The 17,724-nt window shown below is 48.9% G+C and overlaps 1 protein-coding gene across 4 annotated transcripts in view; it reads left to right on the top strand.

Moving 5' to 3' along the window:
* Positions 1-15,555, top strand: part of LRRK1 (leucine rich repeat kinase 1) — a 77,575-nt gene extending 62,020 nt beyond the window's left edge. For 3 of the 4 annotated variants that reach the window (XM_027644511.1, XM_027644510.1, XM_027644513.1), the window contains 8 exons: positions 511-788; positions 972-1,166; positions 1,930-2,081; positions 3,674-3,791; positions 5,121-5,237; positions 10,835-11,670; positions 12,243-12,344; positions 14,100-15,555. In XM_027644511.1, the coding sequence (XP_027500312.1) occupies positions 511-788; positions 972-1,166; positions 1,930-2,081; positions 3,674-3,791; positions 5,121-5,237; positions 10,835-11,670; positions 12,243-12,344; positions 14,100-14,277 (1,976 nt within the window). In that variant the 3' untranslated portion in view covers positions 14,278-15,555. Of the gene's footprint in view, positions 1-510; positions 789-971; positions 1,167-1,929; positions 2,082-3,673; positions 3,792-5,120; positions 5,238-10,834; positions 11,671-12,242; positions 12,345-14,099 lie in introns of those variants that run through there. The other variant, XM_027644514.1, reaches the window with a different exon arrangement.
* Positions 15,556-17,724: the final 2,169 nt, after the last annotated feature.

The following is a 17,724-nucleotide window of genomic DNA, read 5'->3' as shown; positions in this document are numbered from 1 at the left end:
CCTAGTAAAAATTGCTGCTCACAATTTTCAAAACTACTTTGGAGACCTGGATTTTCAATTTCTCTGCAAATTAATATGAAGTGCTTCTCACTTCAGTGCTGCATGGATGGTGCTGTGTTCCTCCCCCTGCAGATGGGTGTCTGGCACTCTAAATTATCTCATAAGTATCTTTATTTCTGTTGCTGTCAAATGAACGATGCTAATTCCAAGATAAGTTGAGGCCATCTGACCCTCTTGGCACCTTGGCGTTATGTCAACTTTCAGTCAAACATTAATTTTCACCAGAAGATTTAGGAGCCTAGAAGTGAAAGGGTTTAAAAAAAAAGAATCTAGTAGGACTGTCAGACACATATAGTAACAAAAGCAGTGTCATTTTAAATGGTGGCATTGAGTGATGTTTTAAAAGGTTGTCAGTTATTGCTCTGGAGTTAAAAAGAGAAAGAGAAAGGGGGAGAAAAAGGCAGTTATGGCAATTACAAGAGCTGAAGACAGACTGTTCCTTTGTACCAGGGTCTTCCTTTGTGCCGCTGGGACACATGCTGACACACAAAATAGCGTATCAGATTGTGACAGGCTTGGCCTACCTGCACAAGAAGAACATCATCTTCTGCGACCTGAAGTCAGACAACATTTTGGTGTGGTCCCTGGATGTTAAGGAGCACATCAACATCAAACTCTCCGACTACGGGATCTCCCGGCAGTCGTTCCACGAGGGCGCGCTGGGCGTGGAGGGCACGCCGGGGTACCAGGCCCCTGAGATCAGGCCTCGCATTGTCTACGATGAGAAGGTGACTGGGGGTATCTGTGGGGCAACCCCCATGGCAGTGGTGGGTGGCTGGTGTCATGCCTGGGGATGCATTCCCTTGTCCATGATGATGGGCAGCACTGCTTTCCCGCTCTGGCCTTCCTTGCTCTCTTCTCCACCCACCAAGGGAGCTTTGCCTGATTTTCCTCTCTGTTTCCGGCTCTAGGTCGATATGTTCTCCTATGGGATGGTCCTGTACGAGCTGCTGTCTGGGCAACGGCCTGTGCTGGGACACCACCAGCTTCAGATTGCAAAGAAGCTGTCCAAAGGGATCCGTCCTGTTCTGGGGCAGCCAGAGGAGGTGCAGCTCTACAGGATGCAGGCACTCATGATGGAGTGTTGGGACACTAAGCCAGAAAAGGTACAAGACAACCCTCCTGATCCGTGTTTTCTGATCTGGCTGCCCTCTTCAAGCAGGAGGGCTGAGCTTGCTCTTGGTACAGCAGAACACCTTGATTGCCTGTTTACCACTCCTGCTGATCTGGCCCAGAACTTCTGTTGACTTAAATGAGAGTTTTCTGAATGAAATGATGACAGATCTGTGGCCTTACAGATCTGATGACAGATCTGTGGTGACTGGAAGGTCCCTTGATGTCAATGGCAGTTAGGCTGTTGATCTCACCAGGGCAAGACGTTACTCATAATTTCTAGAAACAGCTCCAGTATCATGCTGTGAGTCTAACTACAGAGACTTCAAAAACCCTGAGATTATAAAAGGAGGTATGAGGAAGAAAAAGGTTGAAAGTATGAGAAAAGGATTATGCTACATTGCATTTTTCATTAATTGCAGCTCGCTGTTTCAGAGCTGCTGTCCTTCAGACAAAGGTGAGCTTGTCTCTCAAAACAGCTACACCCTGTCATGACAGCTCCTAAAATCCATAAACCTGAAGAAATTAATCAGCAAAATGTGTAAGAGAATGACAGACCAAGCTTTAATAAATAATCGGAGAATGGTTTGGTTTGGAAGGAACCTTAAAGACCATTCAGTTCCCTGTACTTGTGCTTGGGATTGCCCTGATCCAGTTGCAGGATTTTGTACTTGGCCTTGCTGAACCTCCTGTTTATTATGATTCTTCTGTTTCGTTTTATTTGACATATGTCTTTCTCTTTTCCTTTCCCCTCAGCGTCCACTGGCCATTTCTGTGGTAGGACAGATGAAAGATCCTACCTTTGCAACATTCATGTACCTGCTGCCCTGTGGGAAGCAGGCTTCCTTCTTCTGCTCCCAAGGACAGGAGTACACTGTGGTGTTCTGGGATGGGAAGGAAGACACCAGGTGAGATGGCTCATATTGGTAATATCCTTTTTTTTTTTTTTCCCGTTTAAATAAAAATCCTTCAGCGTCTTCACTTCTGCCTCTGGGAGGGAGGTAAAGAAGGTGAAAGTGAATTTGGGTGAATGCCAAGGGTACAGTGAACACTGTTTTCCCAAACTCTTTTAATTGGGAACAGTGGTTTCTTTATAAAGGATATTTAATGAGCTTAACTCTGCTTCAGTTAATATGAGGAGAAGATTAGGGCAATGTAATGATTCACACACACAGGATGAAGCATTTGCACATGAGAACAGACGTGTTCTGCCTTTTCTAATGAGGCCATTTAACACTAAACCTTTCCTAATTGAGGCTGCAGTTCCATCTCTCTTCTGCAAAGCAATTAAGCACATGCTTAAATCCTATTGCAATCATCGGGAGTTAACCACATGCCTGGAGCTGTGTGTGCATCCAAGTGTGCACTGCCAGTAAAATGTATTCCATACTGAAGGCATGTGCTTAAAATGTTATTAAATTGTGACTGAGATGATGGCATTTTGCTCAGCCACATGTGACCCGTGGCTAGTTAGGTTCGTTTTTATGGATGCTACTGATTTTTATAGCCCCAGTCTTATTTGGAAACATTCACAAACTGATCTGAATTTTATAATAATGTGTTCATTATTTGAAACCATTAAGCTAATGGGAAGGGTACGTGATTTGTTCATGAATTATTTGCTTTGCTATTTGTGGTGCCTGGTCAGTCATTCAGTGCAGACAGTGTAACTCTTCCTGCTAAACTGGTGGAACACATGGCACTCACAGATGTATTTTGAATACGTGGATGATGTCCAAATATTCACAGCGATATATCTCAGTGAATCAGCTTCCTGACTGGACAATCCACTTAGGAGACTGCTGAATAGCAAATTACTTATTTGTGACAGATTTCAGGATGTGTAATTGCTTGTGCCACAGTTGGTTAAACATCTGGGGCTCACAGATGTGGTCGTGGATATCCAGTTATTTGTTCAAATACTCAAACTCAAAAAATTTCCCCAAACAAATAAAATCCTTTTTGTTACAAAAAAATATTAATTAGTCAGATTTATAAATTATTTGATCAGGTTACAGATCTTGGCTCTTATTGTGAAGAATCATGCTCTTCTGTTTATGTGCTGGATTAATAATGAAGCCAGATAATAGCGAGGCAGTGAACTTGGAAATGGAGCAGATATTCTCTTGAGGACCTAATGGGCAAGATGGGCTGAGACTTCCCAGCTATTAATTACTGCTGTTGAGTTGGAGCTGTTTGTCTCACAGCTGAATTATAGTAACAGACCATGTACACTGCCCTGATCCTTTCCATGCAAAATCAGAGAGCTGAGTGTTAAATCTTCACAGAAGCAATTGCACATCTGCCCCCTGAGGAAGAGCTGTGGGACATCTGTATTTCTCTTCCTTTACAAGGACCATTCGGAGGGGTGTAGGTCCTTGCAGCATCATCCACATCTGGACAGTTGTCTTATGGCTTGGCCACAAGTGCCATGTACTGTCCTGTAGTCTGTGCAGGCTGAATGTTGGCTACAGGAAATCGTTATTTGCTCCTTTTTCAGAAACTACACAGTGGTGAATCTGGAGAAAGGAGTCATGGAAGTGCAGAGGATGAGCTGCCCAGGAATGAAGCTATGCTGTCAACTAAAGTTTCAGAATGCCCTCTGGGCAGCCACGGAGGTGAGCATTGCCTGGGCCTCAGTGCCCCCCTCGAGAGGGGCCTCGTTAGGAGAGACACAAACGAAGAGAGTGAGCCTGCTAAATTAGTAAAGCCAAGAGTGGGTGAGACAATGGGCTTCTCAGATGAGCAGCGTGACTTTGCATCTGCTGTCTCCAGGTTTATTGTTTCTCCTCACGTAGCTGATACCTGGAACCAAATCCTGCCTCCTGGTGCTCAAAGCGATCGTGGGAACCTCGGCTTTCCGAGGGAAAACTCTCGAGATTGGAGCAATCTGTACCCAGGGGTTCATCTGGGAAATGTCCTTATCTGTGAGCGATAAAGGGAAGCCGTGACAGAAACCATGCATTTAAGGGTGGGGTTCTGAAAGAGGCCTGAGGGATTTCAAAGTTGGTGGGAAATGGGTACCCAAGTTTTGCATTCACCATGGAAAATAGCAGCTAAAAAGATAAGAGTGAGAGAGCAGGGCTGGTTTATACCCCAGAGCCCCCACCCACCCATCAAAAAGGGCTGTGTTAAGTGTCAGCCAATTCTGACATGGTCATTTGATACAAAATAGATGAAAAACAGCCAAAAAAAATGAAACATACCTGAAATTCAGTGTTACAGAGTGGGGAAAAAAAGGACACACTTACTGAATAAATAATTTGTGTTGGTTAATTCACTCCACCCTGGCATGGATGCTGTAACTGAGTGAGAATAGAGATCTTTTTTTTACCACGTAGAAAAATCAGTTATTTTGAGTTTTTCTCTTCTTAAATAGAGATAAATTTCAAATATTGTTGTTTTTTCAGAACAGTAAATATAGAAAAATTGAAATTCAAAAATCTTAAAGTATTGTATTTCCACCTTTTGGATCAAAATGGAATATGTTGCTATTCTCCAAACTGGGTGCTCTTGGTCAATCTAGTAGATTTATGAGTTGTGGAGCAGATGTAATTCCACGTAAAATGTAATACCAGCTTTCCCTGAACTGACAGATTAATGCAAAATAACACACAACATCCTTCAGTTGTTGTTTGGGATTTTTGCAGTCAGGGTTGTCAAATGCTACTTTTAGGTGTGGTGATAAAATTCCTGTAGTGGTGATTTTTAGTGGCTTTTGGATAATACATATATTGCCCACAGCTCATTCCTGAGAGGGCAGCACCTGCTTTCTACCCACAGGGCAAACAAAGACTTTCCAGGGAAAACAGATATCCAGATTTTGGGTATCAAAAATATACAAGTAAAAACTGGTTTTGCAACCAATTAGATCCTGTTCAGGTATCAAAATATGGAAAGCATGGAAGGTGATTGGCATTTACAAAATTTTCTGTGCTCTTTCACAGGACCAGAAGGTTTCTGTGTACGCGTTGCAGGGCATGTGTCCCTTAAAGACTCCACTGAAGGGTTTAGACACTCCTGCTACTGTGAGCTGCTTCCTAGTGATGCCTGTTGTCAAAAAGGTAAGGAGCAACCTAAAGGAAAAGGGGCATTAGTGAGACTCAGCTGTCTGCTCCCGGGCCAAACTGCCAGACTGAGCTGGTGTTGAAGGACTTTGCAAAGCCCAGGAACATTTTGGCACCAGGAGGAGAAGGTTTCCTGGTCTTTGTATCTCTGCCAGAAAACAGAGGTGTGGGCAAGAACCTGAGTCAGGGGACCAAAGCTGTCACTTCCAAGCCTGCTGGGAAAAAAATCAAAATAGATCAAATTTCTCTGCAAGGAAATTTTCCAGCTCTGTATCCACATCACTGGAAGACAAGGTTTAGGCTGATCAAGCAAAGTAGAGAGGGCTTGAAACAATAATTAGAATAGAGATTTGTTAAGTGCTAATTCAGGATGTGGGTATATCCTACCTCTTGTACTCTCTGTTTTCCTGGGATGTGTGCTGTTATTTGCGTGCAGTCATCTATAATATTATCTAGGCTCAGCCACACTTCTGTTTTGGTTTTGAATGAGAACACTGAGATAATACAGCTGTTTTGGGTAATACTCTTATGGATAACATGTATAATTACTCTTATGGGTAATAACACAAGTTATATTCTGTCTATCTAGTTCTGGAATGGCCAGCATCCAGTTTTTGGCAAGAGAAATCTGACATGGGTGCCTATTGCGGGCAAGTCTTGGGAGATGTATAAAAACTGTTTTCGAGCTAAATTACCTCCGGTTTGCTTACAGCCACCTCAAGTGAAAACATATAATTATGTTCCAACATTACTGGTAGCTGTGTAGTCTTTGCAAATGCCAGCAGACTGGTATGTGTCTGAAAGCTCGATGTGGAGCAGCTCTGGGAGCGACAGCGGGGCTGGTTTATACCACAGGCCCGTCCTGAGCTATTGTCCATTTCTGGCTCGTTTGCTCAGATTGCTGCATCCCTGCAAACTGAATCCAAGGCAGATGGTTAGTGTAAGGTGCGCTGCTTCACTTCCAAACATGGTGTAAGTAGGACTCAAGTAGGGCATCGATGTGAAGTTGGCACAGGGGTGGATTTCTCCTGCTGGGAGGCTTCATCTGTCAGCTGTCTTTGGCTCCCGGACCTGCAGCGTTTCTCTGGCGTGGAGTTTCATTTCTGATGTGTAAGGCAAATTTCTTTTTCATGGTGCCTGAGGTTTTGTCCAGGACAGTCGAACGAGTCTTTCACTTTCAGCTTTTCCACTGTCACACAGCTTGCAAAGCCATTCCTCAGGGGTTACGAGTGGCTTTATGTCTCCTGGTTTCTATTTCCAGATTGTGGCTTGCCTAGAAAATGTCATAAATAATGCCAGGCCCTACAATAGCAATATTGAGTCTAGACACCTCCCTTCCTCCCCCGACCCTACCCAACCTTCCAGAAATCCACATCCCTTCAGCACACTCCTTCTTAGTTTATTGGACTTACTTTTTCCTCTCTCCTTTCTATGAATGAGTTTGGCAGTGAAATGGCCAGAGCAGCAGCCACGGGGATGTGCAGACCAGGTTGGCAAGAACTAAAGCAACCTCTTCTTCCAAAAAAATCTGAGTGGAAAGCTTACACTTGTCACACTCACTGTGTGACCAGTAAGCTCTGTCAGAGTTATCAGAGTCATTGTTGTCCAGCAGAGAAGGGAATTGCATTTCCCTGGGAAGAAAGCCTTTAGCTGATGAGATGTGAGGTAACTTTTAGTCAGAGAATTGCCGAGGGATGTTGCTGGGAAGGGGAATTCTTTACGACTGCCTTGGGAAGGCTGATCCAAAAGAAATAGCTTCCAAAACTTGGTTTCTCATCCAAAGGAAGCATCATGGAAATTTAGAAGCAACAGAGAGGGGCCCAGAATCCAAAACTCACCCAGCAGGAAAAAGTCTTGTATAATTTAAGCTTTTTGTTGCGTGCTTTCTGTCACCAGTATCATTCTTTTTGGTAAACAATACAATTTTCAGTAAATTTCCTTTCAGAAAAAAATCCAAGTAAGTGCACAAACAGGTTAAAAACAGCAAACCAAGATGCTTTCTGACTTGGTTTGTAGCATTCTTACAAAGAGATGAGGAGGGGAGAGAGAGACCTGAATGGGTGCAAGGCTCTGGCCTCTTGCAGAAACCTGGAACACATGGAAACAAAAGCTGCATTTAAAGGCTGCAGCCTGCCCTGCGTGTGCTGCCAGCAGTGCCAGACCCCACAGGGACCAGAGGAGGAGGAGGTGACCAGGCCCTGGTGTCAAGGGCTGTATCATGTTTTTCAGCCTTCTCAGAGCGGCCGTGCCGATGGCCCCGAGCCTTGTGCTGTCCCCGGCCCCAGGACAGGACGTCTGGAGCCGGCTCATCCCTGCACATCCCACACCGTCACGGCCCCGCTCAGGGGCCTTCCTCCTGGCACGGCGGGGCTGCTGGCAGGACCCAGCCTTCAAATGCAGTTTTGTTGCTGCGTGTTTTTGTTGGCTCTTTGCGGAGCCCAAATGTTGAAAATGAATTCTGAGAAAGTTACTTAAGGTTTCTGGAGGCTGCGGCCCTGCCTGCCTTTGGTCGCTGTTGGAATACCCTGATCAGGAGGGCTTTGCCTCCCTGGCCACCTGCAGCAGCACCAAATGACCTCTGGCAAGTCAGTGGCACCTGTGGGGAGGTGACCTTTGCCATGGTCTTCCGTGAAATCAGTCACTCCCTTGGCTCAGTCACGTGAGGGATGGCAGGTTGAGGCCATTTCTCAGATATTAAGCTATTAGGGAGCATCCCAAGGAGGAGAAGGGCCTGGAGGGGAAGCTGTGTGAGGAGTGGCTGAAGGCACTTGGTGTGGTCAGCTGGAGGAGACTGAGGGGAGACCTCACTGCAGTTACAACTTCCTCCTGAGGGGAAGAGGAGGGGCAGGCACTGATCTCTGCTCTGTGGGGACCAGTGACAGGACCTGAGGGAAGGTCCTGGAGTTGTGTCAGGGGAGGTTTAGGTTGGATATTAGAAAAAGGTTCTTCCCCAGAGGGTGGTTGGGCACTGAACAGGCTCCCTGGGGCAGTGGTCACAGCACCAAGGCTGACAGAGTTGAAGAAGGGTTTGGATGATCCTCTCAGGTACATGGTGTGACCCTTGGGGACGGTCCTGTGCAGGGCCAGGAGTTGGACTGGATGATCCTTGTGGGTCCCTTCCAACTTGGCAGATTCTGTGATTCTGTGATTTGAGTTCCCACTCCACATTTCTTATCTCTCTGAGAGAGAACAACAGTAGCTGGATAGAAACAGGTCCCAAGAGCCCTCAAAGCCAAGGCAGAGAGTAATAAATGCCCCAAAGCAAAAAGTACCTTCCCAGTTTGCTTCCACCATTGTGCTATCCCAGGCAGGATAGGATTTGGCATCAGTATTACCAGTAACATCAGGTGGGGGTCACTGACCCAGCTCTGCCTGCTTATGGTGCCAGCTGCTCAGTGCCAGGGAAACTTGGCCTGTGGAACCAAAAAGGGAGTATGGATTCTGTCCTGCAGTAGCTGACACTAATCAGAGAAATCAAAATATTTTTTATGAAGACTATGCTTGGATAATTCAGCATTTTCAAATCAAATCAGACAAAATTATAATCTCTGAAGACTTTAATAGTGTCCTGTGTCATGCTGGGAGCAGTTCAGGTTGACATACCCACATTACAGTTAATATCGGATGTTCCCATTTCAATTTAAATTTTCCATTTTTAGTAAGAAATGCCTCTTGTGCAGGGTCCTTTGGACTGAAAAAGTTGGATCATTTTCACCAGAGAAATATGGGCTGTTCTGCTTTGTTTTATTCATTTTTAAATAATTGAACTCCTTTCCAAAGAAAAAGTAACCCAAGACCCAGGTTGTGCAAAGCATCGTGCCATGTTCCAACCTATTGATGCAATTCCCTGGCAAAGCCATAGCCAGGAGCCTTTGCACCAGACGCACATGGCAGCAGGGACATGGCACTGAGCACTGCAGGTCATTGGGGTTTCTTTTAATTAGAGGTTAGAGAATTGGGACTGGACTGAGTTACAGTCCAAGGCCCATTTCACAACTTTCCACTTGCTTCCCTAGTTTTTCCCATTACAGTAAAATTCTGCTGTGATTTGGATTAGTCATCCAGGGCTCAGCGCTCTCGTGGTTTTACTCATACTTGGTGTGCAGAGAGTGTCTCTTTGTCCAGGACTCTCCATGAGCCTTGCAAACAGAGCTGTCGATTAAATAACACTTACCCTGCACTATCTGCCCTTGAATAGCTGGAGCAAGTCAACATACTGATTTCAGCCTCTGGGGGTTTAAACAGCCTAGGAGCTTTCTTCCAGGGCTGGCAGAGCCAAGATCCCTGGAAGGGCACAAGGATACCTGAATTTATGAGCAGCAAGGGGTGACTTCAAGCCCTCAGCCCATCTCACTGCCCTCCCAGGCTTCCCACCATGGCAAGGCTGTGGAGGGGTGAGGTTGTGTTGGATCAGTTGGTGGTGCTCTGTCTGGTTCTGTTTGGTTGGCTGTGCTTAGTCCTGGCAGATTGTAACAACAGCAAAAAAGTCCTGGGTAAAAGGGTCTTTTTTTAGAATATATTGCTCTCCAGGGAGGAAATAGAAAGGCCTTTGAGGTAGGTATTGTTCTATCCGCTTCACAGATCGGGGAGTTTCTGGTACAGACCCAAGGTCACGGGGAGTTTTGTTCCCAAGAGATCCATTTCCCAGTCTGTTTAACAGCATTTTGCACCGCTGTGATGAGCTGGAGGAGTCGGTGAGCCGTGGCCTCCTCAGCAGCTCCTGCCCATGGGACGTGAGGGCGTCCATCGCCGCAGTGCCACGGCCAGCACGTCTGCACACTGAGGGGCAGGTTCTTACCAATGCACAGAACTGTTCATGGCACTTGGCAGGGACTTTGCTGAACTGCTGCTGCTGTGCCCTTCACCGGGATGCCTCCGAGCTGCCAAGGATCCCAGACCCAGAGAACGTTCCTGGGAGGTGCAGTGGTCTCAGAGCAGCCAACATCGGATGTGGAGCGATCACTGGATGCTCTTGTTTGCAAGGATCTTGGCTCCCTCTTTCCATTTTTACTGCATTTCTTCCATTCCTCTCCTACCTACACTGATAGCAATAGCTTTACTCCTTTTTGGAAGTGAGCTGGGTTTCTACAGCTGGATTCCAAGGATCATGATGGCTGTCTCTGGACATACTCCAGCTTGAATTTGTTAACCTTCAGGGCAGGCTGCCAGGTCCATCTGTCAGCCCTTGCCAGTAAAAGAGAGGTAATACTGGGTGAGAGGAGTATGGCTCTGCAGCAGCTTCTTGGTAATGACTTCTTTTTATGTTGCTGTTATCACTGTTCTGGGATAAGTTACCCGTGCTCTTGCAGCATACGAGAAGCAGCCAGAGCCTCTGGGATTGAAAGGTCTTGTATTGCAGAGACATAGAGAAGTAGGAAAAAAGTCTTTAAGGGTGATGAGGCACTGGCACAGAGAGGCTGTGGACTCCCCATCCCTGGAAGTGTTTAAGGCTGGGTTGGACGGGGCTTGGAGCAACCTGGTCGAGTGGAAGGTGTCCCTGCCCATAGCGGGAGGGTTGGGACAAGATCATTAGGGTCCCTTCCAGCCCAAACCATTTTGTGATTCTATGCGATCCTGCTGTCTCTTTCTTGCAGAACTCATATGTGGTGCTGGCTGGCTTGTCAGATGGACTTGTAGCCGTGTTTTCAGTGTCCCAGGGCATGCCAGGGGATAGCTGCTCCTACCTGTGCTCCCACACAGCAAACAGGTCCAAATTCAACATTTCGGATGACGACCCCCGGCAGAACCCGTACCCCGTGAAGGCCATGGAGATCACCAACAGTGGGGCAGAGGTGTGGTACAGCAACGGCCCCGGCATCCTCATCATCGACTGCTCCTCCATGGAGATCAGCAGGAGGCTGGAGCCCTTCAACCCACCCTCGGTCATCACATCCATCGCCTGCAACTCCGAGTGTCACGGGGAGGAGGTGGTGTGGTGTCTAGACGATAAAAGCAACTTCCTGGTGATGTACCATGCTACCACCTACCAGCTCTGTGCACGCTACTTCTGTGGAGACTGCAGCCCCCTCAGAGACATGTTTACAATCCAGCAGCCCTCGGCAACCATCCCAGCTACAGCCCCCATCAACCACGGAGTGGTGGAGAACAGCCCAGTGGGGGACATGAGCATTATGTACAGCCCAGAGGTGGGCACCCAGATCCTGAACCATCAGGACTCTCTCACAGATTACTGCTCTGTGTCTTCCTACTCCTCCTCACCTCCCAACAGGGTAACCCGCTGCCCCTCCAGCCTACCCAGCTCGCCCATGAGCTCTTCCAGTGCACCATTCTCCACAGACTTTGAGGAGTCTGAGAAATTCAATGAGCTGAAGGCTCCCCTGGATCATGATGCTATGCCTGTGGGTGACGACACAGAGCATCTCCAAGCCATCAAGATTCTTGCAGTGAAAGACCTCATATGGATCCCCAGGTAAGCAGGTCCCTTATCAAAGCAACTTTGTCGAAATCCCTTGTGGGCTGAACACGAGGTTAACTCAGGCTAATTCAAGATATTTTGCATTCCCAGTGTGATTCACCTGGCCAGAAAGTTGTCACCATTACGAAACTTTGTCCCCAGTACGACGGTACATCCGTTTTCTACCCCTTTTTAAAGTATGTGGTGTTGAGCAGAATGGCCACTGGTCTTGCTGGATTGATTTCAGCAGAATGAGAAGGGGGTGGTCAGACTCAAAGCCCTGTTTCCCCAGCTACTGAGCAAACAAAGAGGAGCAGGCAGCTTCCTTGCTCGGACACAACCCTGGCAAGTCCTGTTGCCTCCTGTGGAGCTGCTGGAAGCCACTGGGAAGCTGATTTTGCCTGTCACGGGATCTCTCACTGCAGTGGATTCAGGATGCCCCTGTGGCATTGCAGTGCCCCTCCCCTGCAAGATGTCATGCTGCAGGCAGCTGTGCAGCAGAGGATGGATATCCAACATGGATTTTCCTCAGCTGTCAGCATCCCTATTGCTGAGTATGTGTGACATCTCCCTTGTTTCCCTTCTAGGAGAGGAGGGGATATCATCGTTATCGGGCTGGAGAAGGAATCGGGCACCCAGCGGGGCAGAGTGATCGCTGTGCTGAAGGCTGGGGAGCTGGCTCCCTACGGGTGAGGCTGACTGGGGCCAGTCTCCAGGGGCACAAGGGGACTGGGGGGCTGGAGGGGGCTCTGAAGGCTCTGAGGGCTCTTGAGAGCTTCCTCTTGGCTTCCAGCAGCCTCTAAGAAGGTCCCAGCTGGAGGAGACACATTTGCTGGTTGCACATCAAGGCACGTGCATGCTCTTCAGCGTGACAGATGGTGAGGGGTCTCTAAAATCCACAGAGATCAAGTACCCCTATAATGAAACAGGCAGCACCATGAACAATGAGATAAAGTCGGCCTGATCCTGCCTGGTGCTGGCTCCCGGTGCTCTGAGGGCACCTGGCAGAAGGTTGGTGGAGCTTGGCAGGCTCAGGCCCCATGCTCAGAACAAGAGGTGTATTTATGCAGAGCACGGGGCTTGTCTGTGGCTGCATTCCCGGGGGTCAGGTTGATGTTCTGGCTCTAAATGAGCACCTTTGTGCTGTGGGCAGTGACGGGCCGGGGGACGGCCCCTGGAGCACAGGGGAGAGCAGTTATATACGTTAATTTAAAATGTTTCATACAGCAAAGGAGAGTCCAAGTAAATAAATAACTGCTGGAGAGGTGGGGGTGTTCCTGCTGATCACTTAAATACCGGTCTGGGATTGTACTATTTATGTCCAAACAAATGCAGGTTAAGCAGTGCTAAGGATTATAAATGGTCATTTATTACCACCAGGCAAAACCAACAGGAGATCAAAAGGCTCCTGCCATTCCCTCTACTCAAGAAATGAGAGTCTTTATCAGTTAGTTGGGAGGGGAGTATTCTCTTTATTGGTCACAGATACTCTTAGGTTTGTTTTGCTTCATCCAAATTGAGTGTGGAGTTAAGGTGAGGTGACACAGCATCTCACGCTTGTCCTGACTGGTCCAGGCATGATGGCCATTGGCTCTCCCTGTTTTACCAGCAGGATAAAGAGCAGGATAGTGCCTGACTGCTCCAAGGGCAGAGCACAGCAGGGAGGGGAGGGGGCTTTGTAGGGGCAGTTTATGATGAAAATCAACTGCCAAGGGCAGCCCTTGTGGGCAGTGCCCCCATCCAGGGGCCAGTTTGGGGCAGGCCTTCCCCATCTGTAGTAAAAAGAGCCCAGCAAGGTTGGACTTGTGTCCCTTGGACTCTGCAAGGGCAGAAGTGTCATTGTCTGCCTGGCCACCTCCCTCAGGGGTATCTGCAGGACCAGCTTCAGTGAAGACCATGAAGGGAAGCACATACAACATGATGCTGTCATGCAGGGTGACACCTGCGTGGACCTCACGGATCCCTGGCTGCTACCATAGCCATGCCTGCTGCTCTGGGCTCAGGGCTCAGACCCTGAGCTGGCAGAGCCAGGCTCCATCCCACTTCCATGCTGTATTCCAGGCTGTGGAATCTCTCAGCAGCCTGTTAGCTGTGGCATAATGGAGCTGTTTTGAAAATGCCCAGCTGGCAGCAGGCACAAGAGTGTGTGGATTTAGCAAATTGGGAGATTAGCAGGAACTTCAAAATGCCATGGCAGACTTAAGCCCCCACCTGAATGTTTAGGCACCTGAATCCCTTTAGAAACCTCTTCCCCTGTCATGGAGCTGCTTGGTTTTGCCGTGACACAGCTTCTGATCTCCCTCTTCGTTATGTTCTCCTTGCTCAAGGATTTGCAGCTTATGAAAAGACTGGGTAGCTGAAAGGGAAGCTCGTGAGCCGGTGCTGCACTTGCAGAGCTGCTTTTTGCCCTAATGCCCTTCCCTGTTCTCTTCTCCCTTCCCCAGGACACTGGTGGATGCGGCTCTCGTAGCAAAGGACACGGTTGTGTGCTGCTTTGAGAACGAAAACATGGAGCGGTGCCTGGCTGTCTGGAGGGGCTGGAGTGCCAGAGACTTTGACATTTTCTACCAGGCCTACGAGGAGCTGGGAAGGCTTGAAACCTGCATGCGCAAGAGGAGGTAGTGCTGGTGGAGCTGGGACCCGAGGCTCAATGGGAGATGGAGGCGTCCTGCTCCAAGCACACCCGGACTAGGGGACACGGCCCAGAGAGGCAGGGGATGAGGGGTGATGGGGGAAGTGTGCATCTGGTTTGCTGCTAGCGAGCACTGAGGGGTTCCTGGGGCTGGAGCCCCGTCAGGGCTTTTGGGGAATGAAGAAAGGGGTGTGAGCAGGGCAGGGATGAGCTGAGCCAGCTCTCCGCTCTCCTGCTCCGTCACAGGCTCCCCTGCTGAAAGCAGAGGTGGCTGCAGTTCTGCTCATGCCTCTATTTCCAGTTTGTTCTTCCCCATTTTAAATTCCTTCCTCACCTTCAGCATGCCCTGGCTGCTGCTGCTGCTTTGATCCTGTGTATGTCAGCCAGGAGAGCTCCGTTAGCTCTTCCCTGGGAGCCTGAGCACGTTCCAATCCCAGCTGCCCTCTGGCCGGCAGTGAGGGGCACAGTGGGCTGATCCACCCTGTTCCCAGGGGAATGCATCTGCTGGAAACCCTGCACCGTGGGGCTGCTTCCCACCTCCCTGCAACTCTGTTAGAGGCTACTTCAGGTGTAGTCCCTGTGTACAGACACCCAGGTGTAGGAACCAGCAGTAAGCTGTGGCTGGCCACTGCGTTTCTGGTTCCTAAAAGCTGTTGTGGTGCAGTGTTCCTGTGAGGGAGCCCAGAAAAACCTGCCAGGAATGCTGCACCTCGAGTGAGTGAGCTGGTTCACTGCACTGCTGCAAAGTCAACTGTCAGTGGAGCTGATGGAAAGCAAAGCCACTGGGTGTGACAGATACTCCTGGTGGAAGAGAAGGGAGCCCCGTGATGGGGAAGGTTCATAAGCTGTCTCTGCTCCACTCCTCTTTCTCTTGGGAAATGCACTCTGGAGCAGTGGGAACACAAATAAGCTCAGTTTGCCTCTGTGTATCTGTGCAGCTTCTGCCCACCACAGCTTGTATTTTATCTTTGTTAGTGGCCTGGGATGCTGTTTTGGCTCTGAATCCAATTGCACTTAGTTATCCCAAGCATGTACAGCAGTGTAAAAAGTGAGCCTGGCTATGCACCCTGTATAAAAGTGTACAGTTTGAATTTTGGACCTTTTTTTTTTCTTTTCTAACCCAAAGAACTTGTGTGAGCATCGGCAAGGCTGGCCAAGGCCGAACGGGCAGGTTAACCCTCTGGTTCACATTTCTGTTGCAGGCTGCTAAAATATCCTTCTTCAGAAACAGAATGTATCTTAAAATAAACAGATTCCTCCAAAAATGACACTGCACTGGTGGCATTTTTTATTGGCAACCCATCCCTGCTCCAAAGCCCACTGCCCCCTTTGCCAGCTGGGTCAGGGTGGTCAGATGGGGGGGAAGAGAGGGGGATGGCAGCTGGGTTTCATGAGACGTGTGAAGAAACTTGAGAGGTGCTGCAGTGATGGGTGTGAGTGTGTCCCAAAACCTCCTGGGACTAGGGAGAGTTGGTTCCCAAAAACAGCTGAGATCCTGAATGTTCCTACCCTGGAATCAGGATAAAATCCCTCCTTCAGCAAACCTGAAACCTCATTAGGCACAAGGCTCCATTAAGCGAGCACTGCCTGTGCTGCGGGAATGAATCTCCAGGGGCAGAAGTAAACAGAAATTAAAAACCAAATTAGGAAACTCCCACCAGTTCAAACAGTTTGAGATTTCAATGCTTATTCCCAGCTCTCCTACCAGCAAGGCTTGTTCTGGTGGCTGGAACAGGTGAGGAGCACCAGCCATCCTGGGGAAAGGGATGGGGTCACGGCCAAAGGCAGGAAAAACCCCCAGAGCCTGGGAACAAGGGGCTGCCCAAGCCCCAGGCATGGGTCTGGGGGAACTGTGCTTATCACAGTCCTCGCTGTTTTATTTCAGCTGCTAAAAATAAGCCTGAGCAGAGGACTGGCAGGGGGTTATTCCTTCAGCTGACCAAGGAGAGGCAAGAAAAGAGCTTGGGTTTATTTTGTCAACATGAGGTTTCCCTCAGCCCTGTCTGGGAGCAGCGGGAGCACATGGAAGGGGCTCGGCGCTGGAGGGAAGCGGATGCTCTCAAATGGGATTAACCCCCTGTACCAGCCCCGGCAGTGGGAGAGTGGCAGTGCCAGGGCAGTTAATTGCTCATCAAGGAAGCTGAGGGAGATGAACAAGAGGACCTGCTGGCACAGGGATTAATTGAGCCGTCAGTGCTGGAGCCCCAGACCCCCAGCTTCACCCCCTTTCCCAGCTGCCTCCTGTGAGCAGGGAGCCCCATGCTCCAGCCTGGGCTTTTTCCTGGAGTGCTTAGTGGTCCTTTACCTTCTTTGAAAGAAACCAATTCCCATCTGGATACTGATTGCTATTCCTGGTTTGGGCTGTTTCTTTGCTGGCATCAGTGTGGTGAGAGGGATGCAGGGTCAGGGTTAGGGATGAAGAATTATTGCTGTGCCCAGTACCCACATCCCAGCTTGAGGCACAGCCTGAACATCTTTGGGGGGAGGTGTGGATGCAAACTGCTGGTCGCACCCCATCTCTAAGGCCCCACATTCTCATGCTTTCTCAGTGCATTTTGGGGCCCCAGCACAAGCTCCCAGCTCTGTGGGTGCACTCACCTCACCAGGCTGAGGCTATCTAAACCCAATCAACAATTCTGTGTGCAGGAAAACAGGGAACATTACAGCTAATTTCACTAGGAAAGGGCAGAAGGGCTGGCTCTGCCCCATTGCTCACACTGTCCTGGACAATGGGGCAGGAAATACCATAATTTAACATATTAGAGCAAAATCCATCTCTTGTGCCCCCATGACAAAGGTGAGGGCAGGTGGGCATTCACACACCACTTGGATTCTCCCTCTTCCTGAGCTGCACTAAAATCTCGGCTTTGTGTAAGGAAAAAACTAAGATGATTTCTAAGGGAGGTGGGGAAAGGGGCAGCGCTGGCTGCTTTGTATTCTGCTACCAAAGGGACAGAGGAAATTAGTTTTCTTTAAGCAAACTTTAAAAGGACAGGAAATATTGTGGCTATTTCAGGCTGCTGGCCTGTCCTCGGCTTACCCCGTCTGGCAGCACTGGGATGGGAGCTCTGTTGGGATTTGGAGGCTTAACTGAGGTGGGTGAGGATGGAGTTGGGGATGAGGATGGGGATGAGGATGGGGATTGTGATGAAGATGAGGATGGGGCCAGGGATGGAGTTGGGGATGGAGATGGGGATGAAAACGAGGAGAAGGATGGGACCAGGAATGGGGTTGGGGATAAGGACGGGGACTGGGATGAGGATGGTGCCAGGGATTGCTCTGGGGTTGAGCTCACCTGGGGCAGGTGAGCTCACCTGGGGGAACTACTGCCAAGTGATGCTGGCAGTGGGCAGAAGGCTGGGGCATGTACCCAACCCATGACGTGGAACACCCAGTGATTCAGGTTCCTCATGGCCATTACGGTCCTACCCCACCAC

The sequence above is a fragment of the Corapipo altera genome, unplaced genomic scaffold, assembly GCF_003945725.1.
Source record: "Corapipo altera isolate COAL_440 unplaced genomic scaffold, ASM394572v1 50, whole genome shotgun sequence".
In the NCBI taxonomy this organism is placed as follows: Eukaryota; Metazoa; Chordata; class Aves; order Passeriformes; family Pipridae; genus Corapipo; species Corapipo altera.
Note: the sequence above shows the minus strand (reverse complement) of the source record. Positions and strands in the feature narration are given on the sequence as shown.